Below are 27,859 nucleotides of genomic sequence, written 5' to 3' on the forward strand. Positions count from 1 at the left end.
AGCTATATAGACTTATAAATTTATCTTTAAAAATGACATTGAACTAGTCTGTAATTTGGTTTTTCTTTTCAATCAATCATGGATGCTTTCCTGAAAAGTACAAATAGATCTACTTCACTGGTAAACAGCTGCAAAGCATTTCATTATGTGGATACTCCATAACATTTTGATCATTTATCTATCCTTGTAATACATTAGTATTTTTGGTAGCTACTTTATTATGTCTGTGATTACTGAAAACACTGTAGTCCCTTTACATTGGGGTGGGGGAAAAGGTTTTGTAAACTTAGAGGTCACCAAAGCATCTTCTTGAAAAACACAACTTTATAAAATGGCCTACATTTACATCATGTTCTTGAGGAATAAAAGAATCAGGGAACAGAAAGGAATGAGGAACATACACACACGTGGATGGAGAAAGAGAAATTATCTTATGTGTTTATATTTATAATGAGACAATATTAAGAAAAATGGATGAGAAAGTTAGCTATAAAATGAGGCTTTTAACCTCACAAGGTGAAGATTTTTAAAGTCTAAAACTCTTGAGTGCAAGTTACCTTTACTTGTTTTATGTTTTGAAGATTAAACGTGTTGGCTTGCAGAAGAGAGGAAGCAGTTCAAACTGAAAAGTGAAAGTAATGAAAGTTGCAAACCCCTAATCAGCTTGAGTTGGGAGTCAGCATTATAGAACAGCACTCTCAGAAAATTATGCTGCAAGCCATTACTTCATTCTTTTGCTGCTATTAACTGGAAGCAAGGACTCAGGAATCAAGAGCCTAAAAGAAGAAAGCCATCAGCAGAGTTCAATAAACAGGAAAAATACAATGATGATCTAGGAAATACATTTCTTCACCATTTTTAGTGCATTATTTCATGTTTAAAAGCTGGTTTCTAGCCCACTGATTATATCTACCTCTGGGATCATTATCCAGGAAAATGACCGGAGAGTATGAACCTTGGAGGCTAGATGAATGTGGGCTCAAATCTCAGTTCTATCCTCTTCTAGGTAGGGGGGAAAAACAAAAAAAACCTTGGAAAAGTTATTTAGCCTATCGGGTCTCAGTTTCTCCTCATCAAATAAAAATAACAGTAGATGTTCAGTAAATGTTGGTTATGAGATCTTGATAATATACCTAGTAATTCATACATGGAACACACATACAGTTGTGTGTGTATAATATATATCTCATATATATAGTACTCCATGTACACACACACACACATGCACGAGTGAAATTTTGGCATTTGCAACAACATAGATGGGCTCAGATGGGATTATGCTTAGTGAGATAAGCCATACAGTAAAAGACAAATATTGTATTACTTAAAGTGGAATCTAAAAAATACATGAATGAATATTACAAAATAGAAATAGAATCACAGATACAGAGAACAAGCTAGTGTTTACCAGTAGGGAGAGGAAAGGTGGAGGGGCAAGGTAAGGGTGGGGAATCAAGAGGTTAAAACCTCCTATGTGTAAGTAAATAAGCTATAGGAATATATTGTATAGCACAGGTCATATAGCCAATGTTTTATAATAACTTTAAACAGTATAATCTACAAAAATTTTGAATCATTATGTTGTAAACTAATATAAATCAACTACACCTCATTTTAAAAAATTAAATAAAAAATATATACATAGAATTCCAAATTAAAAACTACCTATTATCCCCAAGATATAGTGGGGAGGGGCTTCCCCAGTGGCTCAGTGGTAAAGAATCTGCCTGCAATGCAGGAAACGTGCAAAAGATGCAGGTTTGATCCCTAGGTCAGGAAGATTTCCTGGAGAAGGAAATGGCAACCCACTCCAGTACTCTTACCTGGGAAATCCCATGGACAGAGGAGCCTGGCAGGCTATGGTCCATGGGGTCACAAAGAGTGGGACACGACTGAACATCACACATGCAGGCATAAATGCATATATAATAGAGACAAATGGAATAGAACTTTTAAACCCTTGATACATTTTTTGTCAAATGGCTTTCCAGAAAGTTTACTCTTCTTTAAATTAATAGCATCGGTGAATGAGAATGTTCAGCTCACAGTAGCTTCACCAACTTTAAATATACTTAAAATTTTTTGCTAATTTCCTAGTGGGAAAACGGTTATAAATGTGAACTTATAAAAAATAAATACTGGTGGCTGTGAAAAAAAAATAATATATTTCTTGTGGAGGAAGGGCCCACGCAGACAAAAGTGCCTAGGATCCAGGAAAGTAAGAAGTCAGCCCTGATCACCTGAAAACTAATATTTATATCAGTTTATATAAATTGCTGACATTGAAGGTATTAATCTAGAGTTATAATTGTTGACACTGAAGGTACGTGGTAGAAATTGACTATTATAAGAAATGTGTTATTTTGAGGATATATTCATTTATAATTTAAAAAAATTTGTTTTTCACTTAATCAAAAGTTAAAATTTTTAAACATTAAAATTTTAGCAACTAAACTGCATGATCAAGTCCTAGGGAAAAGACTGGAACATGAAAGAGGGACAGAAAAGCATTGTCTAAAAGAACTGGAAGGAACATGAAGCATAGCAGGATTAAACAAGAGCAAAAATGATCAACAAGTTGAAAGTGAAGTGGAATATTATAATGCAGAAATTACATTCAGTTCAGTTCAGTTGCTCAGTCGTGTCTGACTCTTTGCGACCCCATGGATCGCAGCAGGCCAGGCCTCCCTGTCAATCACCAACCCCCGGAGTTCACTCAGACTCACGTCCATCAAGTCGGTGATGCCATCCAGCCATCTCATCCTCTGTCGGCCCTTTCTCCTCCTGCCCCCAATCCCTCCCAGCATCAGTCTTTTCCAGTGAGTCAACTCTTCGCATGAGGTGGCCAAAGTACTGGAGTTTCAGCTTGAGCATCATTCCTTCCAAAGAAATCCCAGGGCTGATCTCCTTCAGAATGGACTGGTTGGATCTCCTTGCAGTCCAAGGGACTCTCAAGAGTCTTCTCCAACACCACAGTTCAAAGCATCAATTCTTCAGCACTCAGCTTTCTTCACAGTCCAACTCACATCCGTACATGGCCACTGGAAAAACCATAGCCTTGACTAGACGGACCTTTGTTGGCAAAGTAAATTACATTAGATAAACATATAACAAAAACATATACAAGATTCTCATGTATTAAAAACGTTCAAGGTTCATTTCTTTTTATTATTTTTCAAAACTTTTTGGCCACACTGTGCATCTGACACAAATGTACTTTGCCCTTCAAAAACCATCAACCAGACATAATTTGCAGAATCTCTAATTGTCTTTTGAAACTTGTATTTAGTCATGGACTAACCATATGCTTCTACGTGTAGTGTTTAAAAGAATAAGATTTATAGGTGCATTTTCAAGGAAATATATGTATTAAAAGTGGGTTGCAGGACTACCCTGGCAGTCCAGTGGTTAAGATTCTGCACTTCTAGTTAAGGGGTCATGGTTTCAATCCCTAGTCAGGGAACTAAGATCCTACTTGCTGTGTGGCCTGGTAAACAAACAAAAACCCTGAAAATCCCAGGCTCTACCCTGACCTACTGTATCAAAATCTGCATTAAGAAATTTTAAAAAATAAAATTGGGTCACTATTCTATTAATAACTATTAAGGTCCACCAGCATAATGTAAGAGTCAGTTTATTCAAGTATAGTTTTACAAACAGCATTTTAAATCTGGCTAAAATAGAGGAAACACCAGCTGTGATACAAAGAATTTATAGCTATAGACAGAGAGGAAGCTGTGTTACTATGTATCTATTACCAATACCACACTTCCTTTTGTCAATTCCTAGGTCAAGTCTTTTCAGCAAAATCTTCAAAGCCAAACCCTGGGTTCATACCTGGACTATTGATCCCTTTTAGGGTATCTTTCCTAAATTTCTACCACAATGTAACTTTGGGCAAAGATATTTTCTGGACCTCTGAAAGGATTATGTTAGTCTTTAAGGAGTCTGGGTTCTAGAACTCTGAAGTTTCCTTGGCAATTATTATTTTAAATATACTGTATCCACTTGTTTATATATACTTGTATTCATCTGAATGTAGAAATGTATTAACCTACTGGTGTAAGATTGTAGACACAGATAAAAGGTAAAACATGTTTAAAGGCCCTGAAGTAGAAAAGAAGTATTGGAGGAACTGAAGCCAAGTACAAAGCGGTTGGAGCAAAATTAAGAAGTAAAAATGATGCAAGATGAGGTCAGTAAAGTAGGAAGGGAGGGCCTGGTAGATCAATTAAAGGTTTAGGATTTTATCCTAAGAGCAGTGGGAAACCTTTGAATGGTTTTAAACTGAAAGTGCTTTGATCTGATTCATATTAAAGAAAAAAGAAGATTACTGTGGCTTTTGTGTGAGAAATGGATTAGAGGAGGGGCAGAGAGAACAAGGAACGATCTGTTTGAAGTGCTTATTACTGCAGTGTGGCTGAGAGGTGATAGATCCTAGGACTAGGGTGGGGCCACTAGAATGGGAAAAAGTACCATAGACTGAAGACGTATTTAATTAAAAAAAAAAAAGAGTCAAGAATGATTTCTAGGTTTCTGGTTTGTGAAGCTGAGTGAATGGCAACACAATTAATGAACAGACAATCCCAGGAGAGCAGAAGCTTTGGGTAGGGTCTCACACTCTTCCATCCTTCCAACGAATCCTGTGAACTCTTTCAGTTCTGTTTTCTTCTGAATTCTACCTGCACAGGATTGTAGCCTCGAAAATGCTGGTCCACTGGTCATTACCACTGATTATTCTTTCTTCAAGGGCTCAGATTGCACATAAACTGAAGGCATTCATGATATGGAGACCCCTGAATACATGATTTTGAAACAGTTTCGGTAGGCCACACTGCCTGCAAAGCTCTCAACCGTATGGTGTGGTCAAAACATCCCAAAGATTGTAAAGTGTAGAATCAGCACATTCTGCTGCAAAGAAGACAAATTCTAGTGGATTAAGGAGAGTGGGAATGTTGAGAAGGCATTAGGGTGTGTTTAGGGATTGTGGTGAGATTGCAAATGGTCACAGTGGTTGTGATTGGAGACAGGGATTTTTGAATTACTGTCTCCAGCCACATTACAGCGAGTTTGGAAGACAGGTAGGTCCAGGGTTTAACCTTGAGAGCAGGTGACCAGAGGGAGTAAAAAGAGATTGGCAAAGCTATGGATTAGAGTTAGCATTTTAGGCAGCAGTACCCTATTTTTATTTTCCTTTTTTCCTGTATTTTCTTTAATGGAATATTTAGAAAAAATGAAGTAGCTTAATATATCCATTGTAATTACTCATTCACCCAAATCTGAGTCTAATTTTTCTTTATCTTATGTACCAGAATTAAACTGTTTAATACAGAAACTAACAAGTTCATTGACATCTGAATGGAATTTGCTAAATTTAAACAATAAAGACACGTTAGGCCTTTTAATAAAAACTGAATGGCTAACTCAGAGAATTGGTTTTGTAATTAGTCATATTTCTAATATCCAAAGGCATTCTAAGTAATATCTCTGAGCTTCAAATTGTATATATAAAAGAGTTAATAATTAAATATTTGTAAATACTCTAAGTATATATTTGCATACATACTAAATACACCTGTTTCAGGGATATATCCTAAATCTGAAGTTTTCTAGGCCCCGAATCCTGGATAAAGGGATACATGATACCATCAATTCTTAGTTGATCATATTTATATGGAAGAACAGTGATTTCTGAAAATATCTTTAATTTTATACTGAATATGGAAACTGATAACTTCACTTGTATTAGTAAATTGCAGACTCATAGAGTAGGAATAACTGAACTGGAAAGGAATCTAGAGACAGTTAATCTAGAGGGTTTCACATTGTGGGTCCCCTGCAGCACCAGTGAACTTGTTAAAAATGCAAATCTAAGGCCCACTCCAGACCCAGTGAATCAGAAACTACAGCGGAGGGGCAGAGCAATCTGTTTTAACAAGCCTTTTCAGGTGATTTTGATGCATGCTGAAGTTTGAGACCCATTGGTTTAATCGGTATTTCTCTTTTAAAACTGGAATCAAGGAATACCAAAGAAATAAACTGAAATTCACACTACTTAAAAATAAAATAGTGGACTTTGAAAGATCCTAACTTAGATTGCTTAAAAGACATCTTTTCTGTAACTGCACCTTCTTACTCATTTCATGGGTGTTAGTTTTCCACAGCTGCTGTAATAAACTACCATTAATTTGGCAATTTAGAAATTTATTATCTTACAGTTTTGTAGGGGCAGAGGTCCAACATCTGTCTCATTGGGCTGAAATCCAGATGTCAGCTTTGCTCCCTGGAAGCTCTAGGGAAGAATTCATTTCCTTGCCTTTTCCTGCTTTCCGAGGCCATATTCCTAGACTTCTGGCACGTTCTTCCATTTTCAACGCATGTATGGATTTTAACCTCAAAAATTCTTTCCAAAAGTTCACTTTAGAATCTGTACAGATGAGTCCAGTCACCCACATGTGGCTATGATCTACCAGCCTGAGCAGGATACTGTCATTGGCACAGACTCTTTGCCATAGACCATCACAACTACCATTCAGTCTCCTCAAGCAACAAAAATAGCAAATGATAACATATTCATTATCTCACTCTTACTAAGTCAGGAAAGGTTATTAGTTCATCTTAGGAAAAGACTTTAAAAGAAGTTTTAAACAAAGTTTTTTGATTTATACCTTGGCCTTAGGGCAATTAAAATAGTTCATTCCTTGATTGACTCAGTCATAGTTTTCCTGTATCATTTTAGTTGCTGTTGAATTTTCATGGATATACAGCATACATTTGTGTGTGTGTGTGTTTTCCAGGGAAGACAGTGAGGGATTTAAGAAAAATGTTCGATTGTTGGACTACACACCAAAAGGAGTCGTGAGTTTCGTGGTGGGACTATGCCTAACTTCTTTCCTTTTCTGTATTTTCCAAATATTCATTAGTGAACATGACATTTCTTTAATAAAAAAAAAGAAAAGAAAAACGAACATGACACAGTCACCTGTAGTCACAAGGCCTGAGTGGACTGGTAAGGCAGAGGGACGGCTTTTGAAGTTTCAGGTGCACAAAAAGACACGATTTAAAAAAAAAATTTACACTGGCATCCAAAGGGTACTGTAGCAACTTCCCTGATGAATTACCTTGAAAACATTTTTTTTTTAATGAAGAAGGCCACAAATCACTCTCCACACGTGTGATCGCACTACCTCACTCGACCTTTTCTCTCCAGTTGGCTATGGTCTAAGCCCGAAGGCCTCCTCAAAGGAATAAACTCAGAGTCCTTTCTCAGGCCACCGTGCTGCCACGGAGGCCGAATGCAGCGCCGGCCCGGCCCGCCAGCGACCCGGACCCGGCGTGTGTGGGCCGAGCCGGCCCGCCAGCGACCCGGACCCGGCGTGTGTGGGCCGAGCCGGCGCCGCGCTGGGCCCTCGCCACCGAGGGCCGGGCGGCCGGGCGGGGGGCTCTGCGCGGCGCCGCAGCCTCTCCGCCCGCGAGAGAGCCCGGGGTCCTGAGGGGGAGCCGCCCTGGGGGCGGCGGCGTTGGTGGTGGCTGCGGCGGGGCGGAAGCGGGAGCCGGGCGGCAGCAGCAGCAGCGTCCGTGGGGGAGGAGCTGCGGCGGCTGGAGCTGCTGTGGCGACGGACGCGAGGCGGTGGCAGCTGAGACCCACCCCTGTCCACATGGACAGTCGCAGAGGCCTCGGCTGATGCATTCGCGCCTGGGCGGGGTGGGCGGACGGCCGTAGCGGCGGCGACGGCACTGGGAGCGGAGGGCCCCAGGGGGCGCCTGTGGGTCGCGGAGGCCTCGCCGCTCCGGCGCGGCGGGTGCGGCCATTTTACGGCCCTGGAGGTGCGGCCATTTTACGGCCCGGGACCGAGGGAACCCTATTTGTGTGCTCGCCTTCTGCCCCCCCTCTTCCTGCGGGCCCGCGGCTGGGGGAAGCTTCAAGGGCGGCCTAGGCGGGCGGTGGATGGGTAGTCGCGGGCCGAGAGGCACCGGGCCCGGGAAGCGCCGACGCCGCCGTCGCCGCTCGCGTTCGCCCGGCGGGGCCTGAGCCAGCCCAGGCTGCGGGCCTCGCCGCCCGCCCGCGGATAGGCCCTGGGAGCCGGCTGCTTTTGTGTAGGCCCGTCCGGACGAGGCAGCGTCGCCCGCCTCACGGCCGAGTCCTAGGCCCGCAACCCTGCGGCGGCTACCCTCTTGCGGCGCGGCCCCTCATCCTGGCGAACGCGGCGACGGCCTGAGAGGAGGAAGATGGCAGCTGGCAAGAGCGACGGCAGCGCCGGGGAGATTACTTTTCTGGAAGGTACGTCTATTCCTGCCCTTTTGGGGGTTGGGGGTGGGCAGAGACAGGAAAATGTGGGCCCCTGATTCCCGGATATTCGGTGACGGGCGCCGGGTGGGTTTGAGGGGCGGCGGAGGACCGGGGGGGCGGGGGCTCCGGGGCGATGGCTGGGAGGGAAGGTGCTGCGGGGGCGCCGGGTTCGAGTCCGCCCTGGCGAGGGGCTCGGCCGGGAGCCGGGAGGCTGTGAGGGGGCGGCGGTGGACCGGCCGCGAGCCGGAGTTTCTGGGCGTCCTCTGAGACTGCACGCGTGTCTTTTTTTTGACCTTTTTTTTTGCTTTCTCTATGCTGGCCTAGGGATGAGAGCCGACTGCGCTCGGCTCTTGTTTGGTGTTTGTGAAAAGTTTCAAGTTGCTAAAAGGTTGGGTGAAATCGGGGGCCAGACCACTTTGGGAGGGGAGACGTAGTTTTCTGGAGCTTGTTGTAACGCACCGCCTCCCCCCCGCCCCGCAGGCCTTTCTGTTTCGCAGAGCTTCAGGCTTCCTTTTGCAGCCAGCATTCAGATTAGGCCTGGCCCTAAGAAATGTGTTTGACTGAACATATTTTAGGAAGTTATCTGGGAAAAGAGAACGAGATACACAGTATCAATTTGGGGGTCGTCACCCAAGCTAACAGACAAAGCTCGAGTGATTCCATTTTTATTCACTTGTGAGGAAAAAGTTAAACATCTGTTGTAGGTAGACTAAGCCAATGTTAAGGAAAGCTACATATTATTGTTGGAGGTGGTGTTACAGTATTGGCTCTTTGGCCAAGTAAAAAGATCCCCCAATACAGCTAAATTCGTTGTAGTTGTGGATCAGGAACTGTAATGTTCATTGCTTAATTTGACTGTGGATTCACTGTTTATGCTGGTAATTGGGTTTATTAGTCAGTTCGGGAGAGCAGGCCTGTCTGCTGTGTAGTGATTGTTTAAAAAAAAAGGATTAACTCCTCTGGATGATTTTGCAAAGATGAATTTCACATGGGATATAGGCAGTACTTTAAAAATAACTGGAAACATTTCTGAATTAAGATAGTACAACTTCACTATGGTACAAAGTCTTGTAAGAGGGTGTCAAAGGATGCTTATGCCGTGTTTACAGTTTTCTTAACTGCATTGGGAACAGTGCCTGGAACACAGTAGGTACTCAGTCCAGTGAACAAATAGAGACCAATAGAAGTGAGTAGGAAAAGAAATATTAATATTCTTAATTCTTCTTCCTTAAAGTATAGCAGAACAAAAAAAAATTTTTTTACCTTGTTATGCAAACCAGCCTTTATTTAAAAATGATGAGAGTTTTATATGAGATTTGTAGTAAGAAGATGTGGGAAGCTTGTGAGTTTTCTGGCTTCACTTCATATTTCTTCCATTCTACCTCCATTCTCATTTGGGCTGATTAGTTGCCTGTCAGAGGCTGAGAGTGGTGCAGCTTGTGTTACAGGTGGTGCTATGTGATGAACATTGGGAGGATGGAAGGAGCATAAGTAAGGCCAACAGGTACAGGGCTGAGGTAAATTTAAAGCTGTTGCTGCTGAGTCACTTCAGTCGTGTTCCACTCTGTGCGACCCCATAGATGGCATCCCACCAGGCTCCGCCGTCCCTGGGATTCTCCAGGCAAGAACACTGGAGTGGGTTGCCATTTCCTTCTCCAGTACATGAAAGTGAAAAGTGAAAGTGAAGTCTCTCAGTCGTGTCCAACTCTTAGCCACCCCATGGACTGCAGCCTACCAGGCTCCTCTGCCCATGGGATTTTCCAGGCAAGAAAATGGAGTGGGCTCCCATTGCCTTCTCCTTTTGGTTTTAGCTTATGCTAACTTAAGGGTCTATGAATTCCTGTAGTGGAAAAAATTGAGTTTCATCACTTCTGTTTCAGCGTTTGCGTAAGCAAGTGAATGGTGCCGTGTTTAGAATATGAGCATAAGGGGCTGATATTTAGTACTACTAAATAAGTGGAATGATATTTAGGACTACTTATATTTTTTTATATTTAATTCTTTTGGTTCTTCATGCTTTTAATGATGAGATACTTCAATATAACTTGCCAAATATTCACTCATCAAATATTTATATCAGCCTACTCTGTGCTAGGCACTTTACCAAAGTAAAGACAGCAGTGCATAAGATAGATAGGGTCCTTTCCTTCATAGGACTTATATTTTAGTAGGAGGGACTTTTTATAATTAAAAATTAATCCATTTAGAACAATCTTACCACTTTTTTTTTTTGCATAGTTTCCTTCTTTATTTAGATCTGCTCAGACCTGACAGCCTACTTAAAATGTCATGCTGCCACACTCAAATGTACAAACATGGTATTCCTCTGTTTTATTTTTCGTGGTAGCATTTTTCACATGATAAATTTGTCTTCATGTTTTTAAGTCCTATAAAAATACAAGCACCATTAAAGCAATAACTTTTTCTTTTCACCATCATATTTCTTGCACCTGGAGCATCTGTATTTGTTGTTAATGAAATAAAGAAGAAGATGATAGTGTACTAAAGACTATTTAAGAAATACATGGAAAAAGCCATTTTCCATAGTGTTAAGGTCATGAAAGGCCTTCCTGAGGAGGTCACACGTGTGTTAAGGTAATAACTGTGAGACTAGAGTATGGCAGAGAGGACGATGCCTGTAAAGGTTCCAAGATGATACAGGATTTCATTTGTTTAAAAAAAGATCATTATGGCTGAAATGTAATAAGTACAGAACACAGTAACAAGCACAGATACGAGAGCAGATCATGAAAGTTCATGAATTTTTATTTGATTCTGAAAAGTAGGAAATCATTGAAGGGGCAATGGAGTTAATGACACAATTTATCTTTTTTAAAAAATCGCTTTGCACCTGGAGTAAATTAGAGCAGAGTAACAGTAAAAGCAGAGCCATTAGTTAGGAGAATATTGTAGCAGTCTGAAAAACAGACAGGCTTGGATTAGGATGGTAGCAGTGGCCATCAGGAAAGAGGGGTGGATAGATGGAAGATCTGTTTGAGAACTTCTTAATGCATTGCATATTGAGGATCAGAGAAAAGCAGGAATCAGAGATGACTCCTAGGGTTTTGGTTTGAGGTTTTCATGGGGGTGGGGGGGACTCCCATTTATTGAGATGGAGTAGAGGAATGAGAAGCTCATAGCTCTGCTTTCATCATCTTAAGTTTGAGGTGCTGGTTTGTCGTCCGTGTTCCAAGTACTGCTTTGCATTCTCATAAACTATGAAGTAAAATACTAATTCCAATTCTTTTCCTACCTTCATTAGGGAAAAAGAGAGCTACTGGTTACTATTGTGTTTTATTTTGTCAGTATAGTATCACACTGAAATGGTGTGAATTGAATTAGGCCATTTGTACTGAATTTTTTTCTTCCCCCTCTTTGATTTGTTCCTTTCTCTTCTGTTCACTTAAGGTTGTCTTCTGCCCCTTTCCCTCTTGTGATAGTTTGGGAGGTTTCTTTTGTTCATTCATTCAGTAGATACTTATTGAGCAACTATAATGTTGTAGGTACTGTGCTGAGAGGCAGAGTGGAGGCAGGGGGGATTTCCTGGTGGAGTTTCCAGTCCGGTGAAGAGAGTCAGTAATCAAATAATCATACTTGTAAGTGTAAAATTACAGATGTCAAGTACAACAAATGGAGATTATTTATAATAATGAGAATTTGATCTAACTACGAGCAAAGCTAGTGGAGGTGATGGAATTCCAGTGGAGCTATTTCAAATCCTGGAAGATGATGCTGTGAAAGTGCTGCACTCAGTATGCCAGCAAATTTGGAAAACTCAGCAGTGGCCAGAGGACTGGAAAAGGTCAGTTTTCATTCCAGTCCCAAAGAAAGGCAAGGCCAAAGAATGCTCAAACTACTGCACAATTGCACTCATCTCACATGCTAGTAAAGTAATGCTCAAAATTCTCCAAGCCAGGCTTCAGCAGTACGTGAACCGTGAACTTCCAGATGTTCAAGCTGGTTTTAGAAAAGGCAGAGGAACCAGAGATCAAATTGCCAACATCCGCTGGATCATCGAAACAGCAAGAGAGTTCCAGAAAAACATCTATTTCTGCTTTATTGACTATGCCAAAGCCTTTGACTGTCTGGATCACAATAAACTGTGGAAAATTCTGAAAGAGATGGGAATACCAGATCACCTGACCTGCCTCTTGAGAAACCTATATGCGGGTCAGAAAGCAATAGTTAGAACTAGACATGAGAGAGAGAGAAAAAAAAAGGGAAAAAAAAAAAGAACTAGACATGGAACAACAGAGTGGTTCCAAATAGGAAAAGGAGTTCATCAAGGCTGTATATTGTCACCCTGCTTATGTAACGTATATCCAGAGTACATCATAAGAAACGCTGGGCTGGAGGAAGCACAAGCTAGAATCAAGATTGCCGGGAGAAATATCAATAACCTCAGATATGCAGATGACACCGCCCTTATTGGCAGAAAGTGAAGAAGAACTAAAAAACCTCTTGATGAAGGTGAAAGAGGAGAGTGAAAATGGCTTAAAACTCAACATTCAGAAAACAAAGATTATGGCATCTGGTCCCATCACTTCATGGGAAATAGATGGGGAAACAGTGGCAGACTTTATTTTTTTTGGCTCCAAAATCACTGCAGATGGTGACTGCAGTCATGAAATTAAAAGACACTTACTCCTTGGAAGGAAAGTTATGATCAACCTAGATAGCATATTCAAAAGCAGAGACGTTACTTTGCCAACAAAGATCTGTCTAGTCAAGGCTATGGTTTTTCTAGTGGTCATGTATGGATGTGAAAGTTGGACTGTGAAGAAAGCTGAGTGCTGAAGAATTGATGCTTTTGAACTGTGGTGTTCGAGAAGACTCTTGAGAGTCCCTTGGACTGCAAGGAGGTCCAACCAGTCCATTCTGAAGGAGATCAGCCCTGGGATTTCTTTGGAAGGAATGATGCTAAAGCTGAAACTCCAGTACTTTGGCCACCTGATGCGAAGAGTTGACTCATTGGAAAAGACTCTGATGCTGGGAGGGATTGGGGGCAGGAGGAGAAGGGGACGACAGAGGATGAGATGGCTGGATGGCATCACCGACTCGATGGACGTGAGTCTGAGTGAACTCCGGGAGATGGTGATTGACAGGGAGGCCTGGGGTGCTGCATTCATGGGGTCGCAAAGAGTCGGACACGACTGAGCGACTGAAGTGAACTGAGGGCAGTTTGGAGGGTGACTAGGAGAGGGAAAGGTGGAGAGAGCATTTTCTAGCCAGGGCGAATGCAATAGAGGAAACCTGATTTGTTTAGGGAACTGAGAGGACCATATGGTGGTAGTAAGGAGAGTGTTACAAGAGACTTGGGTTAACATCCTCAGATTTGTTTCAAAAGAGCGTCAAGGTCTACCACTTGAAGAATGCTCTAGGGAGGGGCAGAAGAAGGTCAGGGAGGTCAGTTAGGAGACTTGCGGTATAGGGCAAAGGTGCTGCTAGTTAGCTCCTCCTCTTCTCTTTTGATACTCTCCTTTTCTCACCTGTGGAACCTCTGGCAAGTCTAACTCCTCTCATTTCTTTTTTTTTTTTTTATAGTGCTCTTGTTCATTCTATAATAGCTTTCTTTCCCTTTATCTTTTTTCTTCTACAAACTAACTGCCTAACCAATATTTTTTCCCATTTTTTTATCCTTCCCCTTTCATATGTGTGTGTGTCTGTGTGTATTTACTACTTTGTTTTCATTCTGGGCCCCTCTCCCTTTGTGGACTTTGTCTACTAGTTGAAGAGAGTGGTCTGAACTCAAGAGATTGGTGGTGTCCTCTATCCAGCAAAACTGCTTATGTTTCCAAATGAAAAGTGTTTTCCATTTTCCCTTAATTATACTTTATTTTTACATACAAGTCAAGTTCAGAATCCAATCCGTTTGTCATTTTTACGGGGGATAGTAAATACTTCACCACATCTCCTGAACTAAAGTACCATTTCTCCTAAATGATTGGCATTCCATGAATATGAATAGGGGCTTTCCAGGTGGTGCTTATTACAAAATTCAGACTTAAGTTGAAGACAGTAGGGAAAAACCACTAGACCATTCAGGTATGACCTAAATCAGATCCCTTATGATTATACAGTGAAGGTGACAAATAGATTCTAAGGGTTAGATCTGATAGACAAAGTGCCTGAAAAACTATGGATGGAGGTTCATGACCTTGTACAGGAGGCAGTGATCAAAACCATCTACAAGAAAAAGAAATGCAAAAAGGCAAAATGGTTGTCTGAGAAGGCCTTACAAATAGCTGAGAAAAGAAGAGAAGCAAAAAGCAAAGGAGAAAAGGAAAGATACACCCATTTGAATGCAGAGTTCAAAAAATAGCAAGGAGAGAGAAAAAAGCCTTCCTTAGTGATCAATGCAAAGAAATAGAGGAAAACAACAGAATGGGAAGGACTAAGAGATCTTTTCAAGAAAATTAGAAAAGGGAACATTTCATGCACAGATGGGCACAATAAAAGACTTAAATGGTATGGACCTGACAGGAGAGGAGGATATTAAGAGGTGGCAAGAATACACAGAGGAGCTCTACAAAAAAGATTTTCATGATCCAGATAACCACGATGGTGTGATCACTCACCTAGAGTCAGACATCTTGGAGCGTGGAGTCAAGTGGGCCTTAGAAAGCATCACTACGAACAAAGCTAGTGGAGGTGATTCAATTCCAGTTGAGCTATTTCAGATCCTGGAAGATGATGCTGTGAAAGTGATGTATTCAGTATGCCAGCAAATTTGGAAAACTCAACAGTAGCCACAGGACTGGAAAAGATGAGTTTTCATTCCAGCCCCAAAGAAGGGCAACGCCAAAAATGTTCAAACTATCGCACAATTGCACTCATCTCACATGGTAGCAAAGTAATGCTCCAAATTCTCCAAGCCAGGCTTCAATAGTACACGAACCGAGAACTTCCAGATGTTCAAGCTAGATTTAGAAAAGGCAGGGTAACAAGAGATCAAATTGCCAACATTTGCTGGATCATCGAAAAAGGAGGAGAATTCCAGAAAAAAAAAAAAAGTCTGCTTCTGCTTTATTGACTACACCAAAACCTTTGTGTGGATCACAACAAACTGTGCAAAATTCTTCAAGAGATGAGAATACCAGACCACCTTACCTGCCTGCTAAGAAATCTGTGTGGAGGTCAAGAAGCAATCATTAGAACCAGACATGAAACAACAGACTGGTTCCAAATTGGGAAAAGAGTACGTCGAGCTATATATTATCACCCTGATTATTATTTAATCTATATGCAGAATATATCATGCGAATGCTAGGCTGGATGAAGCACAAGCTGGAATCGAGATTGCTGGAAGAAATACCAGTAAGCTCAGATATGCAGATGACAGCACCCTTGTAGCAGAAAGTGAAGAGAAACAAAAGAGCGTCTTGATGAAAGTGAATGAGGAGAGTGAAAAAGCTGGCTTAAAACTCAACATTTAAAAAATGAAGATCATGGCATCCAGTCTCGTTTCATGGCAAATAGATGGGGAAACAATGGAAGTAGTGAGAGACTTTATTTTCTTGGGCTCCAAAATCACTGCAGATGGTGACTGCAATATGAAATTAAAAGGCGCTTGCTCCTTGGAAGAAAAACTATGATCAAACTAGAGAGCGTATTAAAAAACAGAGACATTATTTTGCCGACAAAGGTCTGTCTAGTCAAAGCTATGGTTTTTCTAGTATGTATGGAGGTGAGAGTTGGACCATAAAGAAAGCTGAGCACCGAAGAATTGATGCTTTTGAACTGTGGTGCTGGAGAAGACTCTTGAGAGTCCCTTGGACTGCAAGGAGATCCAACCAGTCCATCCTAAAGGAGCTCAGCCCTGGGTGTTCATTGGAAGGACTGATGTTGAAGCTGAAACACCAATACTTTGGCCGCCTGATGAGAAGAAGTGACTCATTGGAAAAGACCCTGATCCTGGGAAAGATTGAGGGCAGGAGGAGAAGGGGATGACAGAGGATGAGATGACTGGATGGCATCACCGACTCAGTGGATATGAGTTTAGGTGGACTCCAGGAGTTGGTGATGGACAGGGAGGCCTGGCGTGCTGCGGTTCATGGGTTCGCAAAGAGTCAGACATGACTGAGCAACTGAATTGAACTGAAATTGTGATAGTGGTCAAGAACCTGCCTGCCAGTGCAGGAGAAATAAGAGACACTGATGTAGTCCCTGTGTCAATAAGTTCCCCTGGAGAAGATGGCTCCCCACTCCAGTATTCTTGTTTGATAATCCTATGGACAGAGGAGCCTGGCGGGCTACAGCCCATGGGGTTCTAGAGAGTTGGACGTGACTGAAGGGACTTAGCACGCTCGCCCTGTTGTGAGCAAGGTCTTCAATGTTGGCCTGCTCAGGGGGGTCACACCGCAAAGTTCTTCGTTTTAGCCCCACTCCTTCCTCTTTTGATTGTGCTACCGTTAGAAACTATACCATGGTGTCATTCCTTATTTAGTGGTTTAGCTATGTATATTTCCTAGTTGCATTCCAGTTGACTTGATAAATTCTACTTATCACTTGATTTCTTGTACTCACATGAAACAGTCTAGTAGAACCTCACATGAAATGGAAGCAGTTTTCATAAGAGATGCATTGAGAACATGAAGTCAAAAGCCAGAATGCTAGGATTCATCTTCTATAACTCTATACTTACGGGCACTGCAATCTTGGATAAGTAATTTAACCTCTGTGTTTTCATATCTGTAAAACAAGGATAATAACTGCAGTTACTTCATACGGTTGCCCTGAAGATTAAACATGTTAATATATAGTAAACTCTTAGAACAATTCCAGGCATGTAATTCCAAATACTATGTATAAGTTGGTATTATGTTTATTTTATATTTATTTTCTTAGCAGGTAGAAAAGAGAAAAACTTTTCTTGCTTTTCTGTTCTTAATGCTTGCCTTCTCTCTTACTTGAATTCTAGTTTTTACTTTCTTTCACTTACTACCTTTCTTTCCCTAGGTATATTAGCTGATCGTTCTTGATATTCTAGAGTGACTAGTGAGAGAGGAAAAGAGAATGAAGTTATGTATTCTACATCTAGACTTCTATTAATTAGTTGTTATTGTACTGTAATGTTACTGTAATGTTGCTACAATAACATTGTATATTGTAATGTAATGTTGCCATTACAAAAGTATGTTGACAATTTGAGGAGATCAGGAGGTCTAGAGGGGTTATATGACCTAAAGCAAGTTAGGGCATCAGCAGAACTGGAGCCTGGGACCTGTGCTAGAGCCTTAACCTCCTTCAGCATTCCTTTCCTTCTTTCTTCCCTCCTTTCCTTCTTTATCCCTTTGCTTTCCCATTCTTCTTACCTATTTAATCTTTAGGGGCATGGGGGCTGGACAAGAGAAGGAAAAAATAATAGGGAATTATGGGGACTTAACATTCATTGATTCAATTTGATCTCTCTACGAGGGCAAAAGCCGAAGCCACAGATGTCTTAAGGCCCAACTTCAGAAATTACAGTGTCACCTCTGTCACATTTGATTGGCCAGAAAGCCACAGAGCCAGCTCAGATTCAAGGGGAGGGGAACATCATCAGGAACGGTGGAAAAGAATTTGCAGCCATTTTTCCTCTCGCATACCTCTTTGGTGTTTTGTTCTTGTTGTAGTTTAAATACTTTCAACAGAGTCATATTGTTTCTTGAACTTGAGAACTACAGTTCTTTTGAGATCCAAAAGTTTCTAATTTCTAGACAGATTAGGAAGCTAAAGGAAGACAGAAAAAAATAGAGCACACATTTGTAACTTTTCTCAAAGATATAAATAGCAACATAAATCAGTTCAGTTCAGTCAGTCAGTCATATCCGACTCTGTGACCCCATGGACTGCAGCACGCCAGGCTTTCGTGTCCATCACCAACTCACGAAGCTTGATCAAACTCATGTCCATCGAGTCAGTGATCCCATCCAACCATATTACCCTCTGTTGTCCCCTTCTCCTCCTGTCTTCAATCTTCCCCAGCATCAGGGTCTTTTCCATTGAGTCAGTTTTTCGCATCAGGTGGCCAAAGTATTGGAGTTGCAGCTTCAGCATTAGTCCTTCCAGTGAATATTCAGGACTGATTTCCTTTAGGATAGACTGGTTGGATTTCCTCACAGTCCACGGGACTCTCGAGTCTTCTCCAACATCACAGTTCAAAAGCATCAATTCTTCGGCACTCACCTTTATGGTCCAACTCTAACATCCATACATGCCTGCTGGAAAAACCACAGCTTTGACTAGATGGACCTTTGTTGGCAAAGTAGTGTCTCTGCTTTTTAATATGCTGTCTAGATTGGTCATAGTTTTTCTTCCAAGGAGCAAGTATGTTTTAATTTCATGCTGCCATCACCATCCGCAGTGATTTTGGAGCCCAATAAAGTCTTCACTGTTTCCGTTGTTTCGCCATCTATTTGCCAGGAAGTAATGGGATTGGATGCCATGATCTTCATTTTTTGAATGTTGTTTTAAGCCAACTTTGTCACTCTCCTTTCTCACTTTCATCAGGAGGCTCTTTAGTTTTTCTTCACTTTCTGCTGTAAGGGTAGTGTCATCTGCATATCTGAGGTTATTGGTATTTCTTCTGGCAATCTTGATTCCAGCTTGTGCTTCATCCAGCCTGGCATTTTGAATGATGTGCTCTGCATATAGATTAAATAAGCAGGGTGACAATATACAGCCTTGACGTATTCCTGTCCCAATTTGGAACCAGTCTGTTGTTCCATGTCTGGTTCTAATGGTTGCTTCTTGACCTGCATACAGATTTCTCAGCAGGCAGGTAAGGTGGTCTGGTATTCCCATCTCTCTAAGAATTTTCCAGTTTGTTGTGATCCATACAGTCAAAGGCTTCAGTGTAGTCAGTGAATCAGAATTAGATGTTTTTCTGGAACTCTCTTGCCCTTTCTACGATCCAGTGGATGTTGTCAATTTGATCTCTGGTTCCTCTGCCTTTTCTAAATCCAGCTTGAACATCTGGAAGTTCATGGTTCACATACTGTTGAAGCCTGGCTTGAGCAGTTTGAACATTACTGTGGTAGTGTGTGAGATGAGTGCAGTTGTGCAGTAGTTTGAACATTCGTTGGCATTGCCTTTCTTTGGGATTGGAATGAAAACTGCAGTATCAGTTCAGTCCAGTCCCTCAGTCGTGTCAGACTCTTTTCGACCCCATGAATCGCAGCACGCCAGGCCTCCCTGTCCATCACCAACTTCCGGAGTTCACTCAGACTCACGTCCATCGAGTCGGTGATGCCATCCAGCCATCTCATCCTCTGTCGTCCCCTTCTGCTCCTGCCCCAGTCCCTCCCAGCATGAGAGTCTTTTCCAGTGAGTCAACTCTTCACATCAGGTGGCCAGAGTATTGGAGTTTCAGCCTTAGCATCATTCCTTCCAAAGAAATCCCAGGGCTGATCTTCTTCAGAATGGACTGGTTGGATCTCCTTGCAGTCCAAGGGACTCTCAAGAGTCTTCTCCAACACCACAGTTCAAAAGCATCAGTTCTTTGGCACTCAGCCTTCTTCACAGTCCAACTCTCACATCCATACATGACCACAGGAAAACCATAGCCTTGACTAGACGGGCCTTTGTTGGCAAAGTAATGTCTCTGCTTTTGAATATGCTGTCTAGGTTGGTCATAACTTTTCTTCCAAGGAGTAAGCGTCTTTTAAACTGCAACATAGTCATTGGTTAATTTTTCTTTGATTAGGGACTGATTGAAGAATTTCTGAAACCAAGCAAGCAAAAGGAAGAAAAGAGGAGTGTTAGAAACTTTTCCTTCCTTTTTTTCTTTCATTCAGTGATATGCTGGAGTTGTTATTGTAATTCTTCTCATTTTCATTACCTAATCTCTTAGAAAATATGATCACCACTGTTTACAGTACTAAAACTAAATGGTGTTTCAGTACAGAACACAGCAGTTAATCCAGAAAGTCAAAGGCAGGCTATTGATCACAATTACAACCCACTTCAGTTGTGCACTTAAGTCATGTTACTTGGAGTGATGCAACAATGGATGATCCATTATTGTGAACTGCCAATTATGGTTGCCTACATCACCTAAGAAACAGAAAGTAGCTGTACAGTATCCATTTGACACTAACAACAGTGTTACTTTTAGCCCCCTTTTGGGGGCTACCTTAGTGTTTTGTACTTCTCAGAGCCTTCTGTGTTCATCACCAAAAATTAGGACCTCTTGTCTCCTGTGGATACTAACTTTGAGTACTAAAATTGGAGCAGCCCTAGGCAAGTTGGGACTTGTGGACCCTGTGCCTCCTCCCAAGCCAGCAACTACCTTGAAACCATCTGAAACGACAGGCTTGAGAAGTAAGAGAGCAAGCCATATTCTGGTCTTGATTTGGGAGAGTTTTTTTGTTATTTCAAGTACATTTCATGCTTAGTTTTTAACAGGAGAGTTTTTTCTTCCCACATTAACCTCATAATCATTGAAATATAGCAAGGAGAAGAAAGCAAATAGTGCTTGTTTATAGTATATAGCAAATGTACTTTTTTAGTTTTTGGAAAGATTGAAGCCAGTTTTAAGGACAGGAAGAGCGAGAAATTTCCAGAGACTTGTTTGTAGACTATGTAATAACCTTCTTGTCTTTCCTATATTGAAAAAAAGATCTGCAAACTTTCTGCCTCCACAACCTCCTCTGTTTGAATCTGCCAGTAAATCTGCGATATGGTGAAGGTACTCCCTTGACCACCGTGACTTCTGGTGACTCCATCTTCATGGAAACCAGTATTATCTTTGCCTCTGAAACCCCTGTGCCACTGTTTGGATGAGGTGGGATTCCATGTTTTGGCATTTAAACTTGCTTTCTTGAGTTCACATTGGTCTTCATTCTCTATTATCACAGGAAATAAAAAAGTGATTTAATTTTGTCATTCTAGTAATTAACTCTGCAAATCTTGCTCCACCTTTCCCTCACAAGTTTTGAGTACCAACTCCTGAGTCTCCTTTGTCTTCACCCTTTATAGGCTTTATACCTGGCTTTCAAGTTTATCTTCTTTTAAGTTTACTATGAACCTGTCATTTTTCTCCTTGTTGAATTTTGCATTTGCACTTTCAGAATTAAACAGTGTTTCGTTGGTCTGTCTCAAGACTATTGAACTCCCCTACCATCTTGACAGTCTTCTCTCCTTTCCTTGGACTATTGAACTCCCCTGCCATCTTGACAGTCTTCTCTCCTTTCCTTGAAGCAGAAGGAACTTTTGGAGCCACCTGTCTCTTGTGATCATTTCTTAAGTTATTCATTTTTTTGGACCTTGTGTTCAAGATAACTGTATTTTTAGAGTTGTTATTCTGTGTAAAGATATTACCAACTACATTACTTTGGCTTAAGGTACTGATATTTCGATTCCATAGAAGATCAGTATGCTTCCAGCAATACAAGCAGCACCAAACTGCTGCCTGATGCTGGCCTTGGACAGAACTAACTGGATGTTGGCATCCTGCCGAAAGATGCATAGAAACCCATAGAAACTTCTTCAGTGGAATGAAGGAGTAGATAAACTGAGAGAACAGTGAACAGTAGCTGCATCCTGAGGCAAAGAATATTATGGACTGTGGCTCACGAAGAAGTCTAATTTAATATTGTTCCCAAGAATGTAATATATTCAGGCTTCATCTTCAGATAATATTGGACTGTACTCTGTTTTCTGTGTCAAAAAAATAAAGTTGGTTTTCTTTTTTTAGTTTAGGAATTTGAGAAAATCACCTTAGCTGGGTGATTTTTCTGCTTTATGTAGGATCTGTGGGAGTTATTCAGTGGTAGCTTGGGTGGCCTGAACGTTCCAAGGTGGCTGTATTCAGATGTCTAATGGGCAGATTGGAAAGTTGGGCCCTTATTTCTCCATGCAATATAAAGGTCTCTTCATGTGGTCTCTGCAGCAGGGTACCCAGACTTGTAACATGATGGCTTAGGGCTCCAAGACACTGCCTTTGGAGAATCTTGACGGGTTCTTGAGAAAGTTTGGGACTAAAGCATTACAAAGTGAAATGAAGTGAAGTCGCTCAGTCGTGTCCGAGTCTTTGCAACCCAATGGACTGTAGCCTGCCAGGCTCCTCTGTCCATGGGTTTCTACAGGCAAGGATACTGGAGTGAGTTTCCATTTTCTCCTCCAGGGGATCTTCCCGACTCAGGGATCAAACCCGCATCTCCCGCTTTGCAGGTGGATTCTTTACCGTTTGAGTCACTGGGAAGCTGGAGATTTCCTGATCTTTGCATTTAATTCTTTCTTTAGGTTTTCTGTCATTGCTTTTATATTTCTAATTTGCAGAAGTTAACTTCTGTGTCAGTGATACTTTTTAAAAAATTCTATTTTTTATTATTTTAAAACGTTACCAGTGACAGTTTAAAAAATTATTAGGAAATACTTCATGTCTGTGTGGACTATAAGGAATAATAGAGCAAAAACTCATGTTCTAATTCCTCGCCTAAAGAAAACATTACTAATCCAGTGTTAGTAGAGTGTTAGCTACAGTGAAGCTGGGCTGAACCCTTTGGTTTTTGCATCTTCCTGCCTCCACTCCAGGTGGAATCACCAACCTCTGTTTGGTAGTTATTCCTATACATTGCTTTGTACTTTATGTATATGTCTTTCAACCTGTGTACCCGTACAGATTGTTAGAATATATTATAAATCATGTCATACTATATTCTTCTGTAACTTTTCATTCTTACGGCATTGAGAAATTAAATAATGTTGATAAGAATAGCTCTATTTCTTTTTCATAGTATGAATGTATACTGCATTATATTTATGCATTTCCTTTTCTTGTGGAAATTAGGTTGTATCTGATTTTTGTACTTTTACATACATTGCTAGTATGAATGTCTTAGGATGTCTCATATTGCTACTATGAACTTTTTTTACATTTCCCTGTGCACATGTGTGTGTTTCTTTGGAGGAGAGGTCAGCAAAGTTTTTCTGTAAAGGGCCAGATAGTGAATATCTTACACTTTGCATTTCAAGCAGTGCTTCCAGTTTAGCAAGAAGGTAGTTATAGATAATGCATAAGCAAATGAGGGTGGCTGTGTGCCAGTAAAACTTTTATAGACACTGCAATTTGAATTTTATATGATTTTCTTGTAACATGAAACATCTTTCTTGTTTGATTTGTTGTTTTTCCCCGCTGAAGTGAAAAGTGAAGTGAAAGTGTTAGTCGTCAGTAACGTCCGACTTTTTGCAACCCCGTGGAATGTAGCCTGCCAGACTCCTCTGTCCATGGAATTCTCCAGGCAAGAATACTGGAGTAGGTAGCCATTCCCTTCTCCAGGGGATCTTCCCTAACCCAGGAAATGAAACTGGGTCTCCTGTATTGCAGGTGGAGTCTTTCCTATATGAGCCACCAGGGAAGAGTGTTTTAAAAATGTAAAAGCCATATTCTTAACTCAAGGGCCTTGTAAAATCAAGCAGCTGGCCAGAGTTGGCTGGCCATACTTTGTTTACAGCTGATCTAGAGTATTTCTTAGCATTGGAATTACTGGGTCATGTATTATTTCAGCTTCACCCTAGATACTGCCAAATTGATCTCCAAAGTGCTTTCACTAGCACTTTTTAAGACTTCCTGTTTATACACATCATCACCCACTTAAGAATGTCTGATGTTTTAGTTTTTGCCAGTCTGAAGGGGTTTATCGGATGGTGATTTGAATTTGTAATACCCCTGTTTATAGTGAGGTTGAGTATCTTTATTGCTGTATTTTAAAAATTTACTCATTGTTCATGCAGTGTTAAAATATTGAGTGCCAACCTAGAGTTAATCCCTGTTCTGTTTGCTTGTGGTGCTTGAGTAAACTAAAAAGGTAATCTATGAGTTTCTTTTTGTTTTTTAGGTTAATGTGTGTGTATTTCCTCTATTCTTAATTGCTCATGTCTTCTGCACATTTTGTTTTCTGTTGGAATGTTGGGGTTCTTTATATAGTCTGGGTAGTAAACCTTGGTTGAATTACATGTATTGAGCATACATCTTATAAAATTATTGCTTATTTTTTAATGCATAGAATAATTTTATGAGCACATTTTAAAAATAGTGTTTTGGTTTTTTTTTTCTTAATGTCTTACAGTTTTTGTGATACATGAAATTCTTTGGTCTTATTGGTCCCTTGTAACTTTACCTTTTTTTTTTTTATTACTGTTCATTTCTTTGGTTTTTATTGTAGCAGAGTGATAAGTTATCCAGGCTGGGGTAACAGAATTTGAAAATCTATTTTAGTGTATCTGTTTCTTATGTTTTCTTTACATTTAAAAAAAGGTTTTTAAAAAGACTTTATTAAATACTTCCGAATCTGATAGTGGGGTTAATATCCAGAATATAAAAAGAACTCATAAAACTCTGTAGCAAAACCTCCAAATAATTGAACCAAAAATAGACAAAGGACTTGAATAGACAGTTTTTCTAAAGAAGGCCTACAAATGGACAACAGATACATGAAAAGGTGCTTAGCATCACTAATTACTAGGAAAATGTGAATCAAGCCACCATAAAATATCACCTTATGCCTTGTAGAATGATTATCATGAAACCATGGTAACCATGCATTGGAGTTGGGATTGTAAAACTGGTACAGCCCCTGTAGAAAACAGTATGGAGGTGCTTCAGGAGATTAAAAGTACAGCAATCTTATGATCTAGTAATTCTACTTACAGGAATATATTTAAGGAAACAAAAACACTATGTTGAAGAGATATCTGTGCCCCCAATTCATAGCAGTGTTATTTATAATAGCCAAGACATGGAAACAATCTTAAGTGTCCATCAGTGGATAAAGATGTGGATATATATACAGTGGAATATTATTTAGACATGAAAAGAAATCCTACCATATGTGACAACGTGGGTGGACCCTGAGATCATAAGAATACTGTGTGATCCCACTTATATGTGTAATCTTTAAAAAAAAAAAAAAAAAAAAGTTTAAAACGAAACAACAAAAAATCCCAAACTCAGAAAAAAAAAGATCAGATGTGCGATTCTAGAGGTAGGGCAAGGGAGGTAGGGGGACTTGGATGAGTGTGGTCCAAGGTCCAAACTTCCAGTTTTAGGATAGATAAGTGCTGGGGTTGTAATGTAAAAAATTATGGATGGTTATAGTTAATAGTCCTCTATGACATAATTGTTGTTCAGTAGCTCAGTCTGTGTCCAACTCTGCGACCCCATGGACTGCAGCATACCAGGCTTCCCTGTCCTTCAGTATATCCTGGAGTTTGCTCAGACTCACATGCATTGAGTCAGTGACGCCATCCAGCCATCTCATCCTCTGTTGTCGTCTCCTCCTCCCGCCTTCAGTCTTTCCCAGCCTCAGGGTCTTTTCCAATGAGTCGGCTCTTCACATCAGGTGGCCAAAATATTGAAGCTTCAGCATCAGTCCTTAAAATGAATATTCAGGACTGATTTCCTTTAGGATTGCCTGGTTTGTTCTCCTTGCTGTCCGAAGGGCTTTCAAGAGTCTTCTCTAGCACCACAATTTAAAAGTATCAGTTCTTTGGCTCTCAGCCTTTTTTATTGTCCAGTCCATCCATACATGACTACTGGAAAAACCATAGCTTTGACTAGATAGACCTTTGTTGGCAAAGTAATGTCTCTGCTTTTTAATATGCTGTCTAGATTTGTCATAGCTTTTCTTCCAAGGAGCAGGTGTCTTTGAATTTCATGGCTGCAGTCACCATCTGCAGTGATTTTGGAGCCCCCCCAAAATAAAAAGTCTCACTGTTTCCATTGTTTTCCCATCTATTTGCCATGAAGTGATAGGATCAGATGCCATGATCTTTGTTTTCTGAATATTGAGTTTTAAGCAAGCTTTTTCTCTCTCCTTTTACCTTCATCAAGAGGCTGTTTAATTCCTCTTCACAGTCTACCGTAAAGGTGGTGTCATCTGCGTATCTGAGGTTATTGGTATTTCTCCTGGCAGTCTTGATTCCAGCTTGTGCTTCATCCAGTCCGGTGTTTCTCATGATGTACTCTGCATATAAGTTAAATAAGCAGGGTGACAATATATAGCCTTGATGTACCCCTTTCCCAATTTGGAACCGGTCCGTTGTTTCATGTCTGGTTCAAACTGTTGCTTTTTGACCTGCATACAGGTTTGTCCAGAGGCAGGTGAGGTGGTCTGGTATTCCCATCTCTTGAAGAATTTTCCAGTTATTTGTGATCCACACAGTCATAAAGGCTTCAGCATAGTCAGTGAATCAGAAGTAGATGTTTTTCTGGAACTCTCTTGCTTTTTCGATGATCCAGTGGATGTTAGCAATTTGATCTCTGGTTCCTCTGCCTTTTCTAAATCCAGCTTGTACATCTGAATGTTCTTGGTTCATGTACTGTTGAAGCCTGGCTTGAAGGATTTTGAGCATGACCTTTCTAGCATGTGGAATGAGTGCAATTGTGTGGTAGTTTGACTTATTTAGAAGTTAAAGTAAATCCTAAGAGTTCTCATCACAAGGAAAAAAGCTTTCTTTGTTTTCTTCCTTCCCTTCCTTTTCTTTATTTCATCTGTATGAGATGATAGTTGTTAACTGAGCATATTATGGTAATTGACCGGCATACAGGTTATTTCACAGTATATTTAAGTCAAGTCATTATGCTGTACACCTTGAACTTACACAGTGTTGTTCAGTTATAACTCAGTGAAGCTGGACAGGAATGAACCTGGAGTCTGACATGCAGAGGGAAGGAAGTCAGAAAAAGCAAAACAGATATCATATATAAACGCATATATGTGGAATATATGCATTCTGCATATATTTATATATGTAGAATCTGGAAAAATGGTACTGCTGCTGCTGCTGCTAAGTCGCTTCAGTCGTGTCCAACTCTGTGCGACCCCATAGACGGCAGCCCACCAGGCTCCCCCGTCCCTGGGATTCTCCAGGCAAGAACACTGGAGTGGGTTGCCATTTCCTTCTCCAATGTGTGAAAGTGAAAAGTGAAAGTGAAGTCGTCCAGTCGTGTCCGACTCTTCGTGACCGCATGGACTGCAGCCCACCAGGCTCCTCCGTCCATTGGATTTTCCAGGCAAGAGTACTGGTGTGGGGTGCCATTGCCTTCTCTGGAAAAATGGTACAGATGAGCTTATTTCCAGAGCAGGAGTAGAGATGCGGACGTGGTGAACAGAGGTGGACACGGCGGGGGGATTAGTTGGGAGAGTAGGATTGGCATGTGTACATTACCATGCGTAAAATCCTGGCTTAAAGCATGGGAAACTCAGCTCAATGCTCTGTGATGACCTAGAGAGGTGGGATGGGGTGGGGAAGGGAGGTTTATGAGGGAGGGGGGATATATTTTACATACAGTTGATTCACTTCCTTGTGCAGCAGAAGGTGACATAACATTGTAAAGCAATTATATTCCAATAAAAAATAAAACTGGGCAGGGAGGACTTTTTTCCCCTAACTATGCAAAAGGTTTACTTATTTTTTTTACTCGTTTTTTAAAGAGAAGTTTTAGGTTCTCAGCAAATTGAGAGAGGAAGGTACAGAGATTTGCCATATACCTCCCACCCCAACACATGCATAGCCTTCACCAATATCAACATCTCTTACCAGAGTGGTACGGCTGCTGCAATTGATAACCCTCCGTTGCCACAT

The 27,859-nt window shown here is 41.0% G+C and overlaps 2 protein-coding genes across 3 annotated transcripts in view; one reads left to right on the top strand and one right to left on the bottom strand.

Moving 5' to 3' along the window:
* FILIP1 (filamin A interacting protein 1) overlaps positions 1 to 27,859 on the bottom strand; it is a 349,281-nt gene that overhangs the window by 233,006 nt on the left and 88,416 nt on the right. The gene's annotated exons all lie outside the window — the stretch shown is intronic.
* Positions 7,605 to 27,859, top strand: part of LOC139176096 (sentrin-specific protease 6-like) — a 50,006-nt gene continuing 29,751 nt past the window's right edge. Inside the window, exon 1 of the mRNA XM_070795487.1 lies at positions 7,605 to 8,281. Within this exon, the coding sequence (XP_070651588.1) occupies positions 8,230 to 8,281 (52 nt within the window). The 5' untranslated portion in view covers positions 7,605 to 8,229. The remainder of the gene's footprint in view (positions 8,282 to 27,859) is intronic.

This window comes from Bos indicus, chromosome 9 (genome assembly GCF_029378745.1).
Source record: "Bos indicus isolate NIAB-ARS_2022 breed Sahiwal x Tharparkar chromosome 9, NIAB-ARS_B.indTharparkar_mat_pri_1.0, whole genome shotgun sequence".
Classification (NCBI taxonomy): Eukaryota; Metazoa; Chordata; class Mammalia; order Artiodactyla; family Bovidae; genus Bos; species Bos indicus.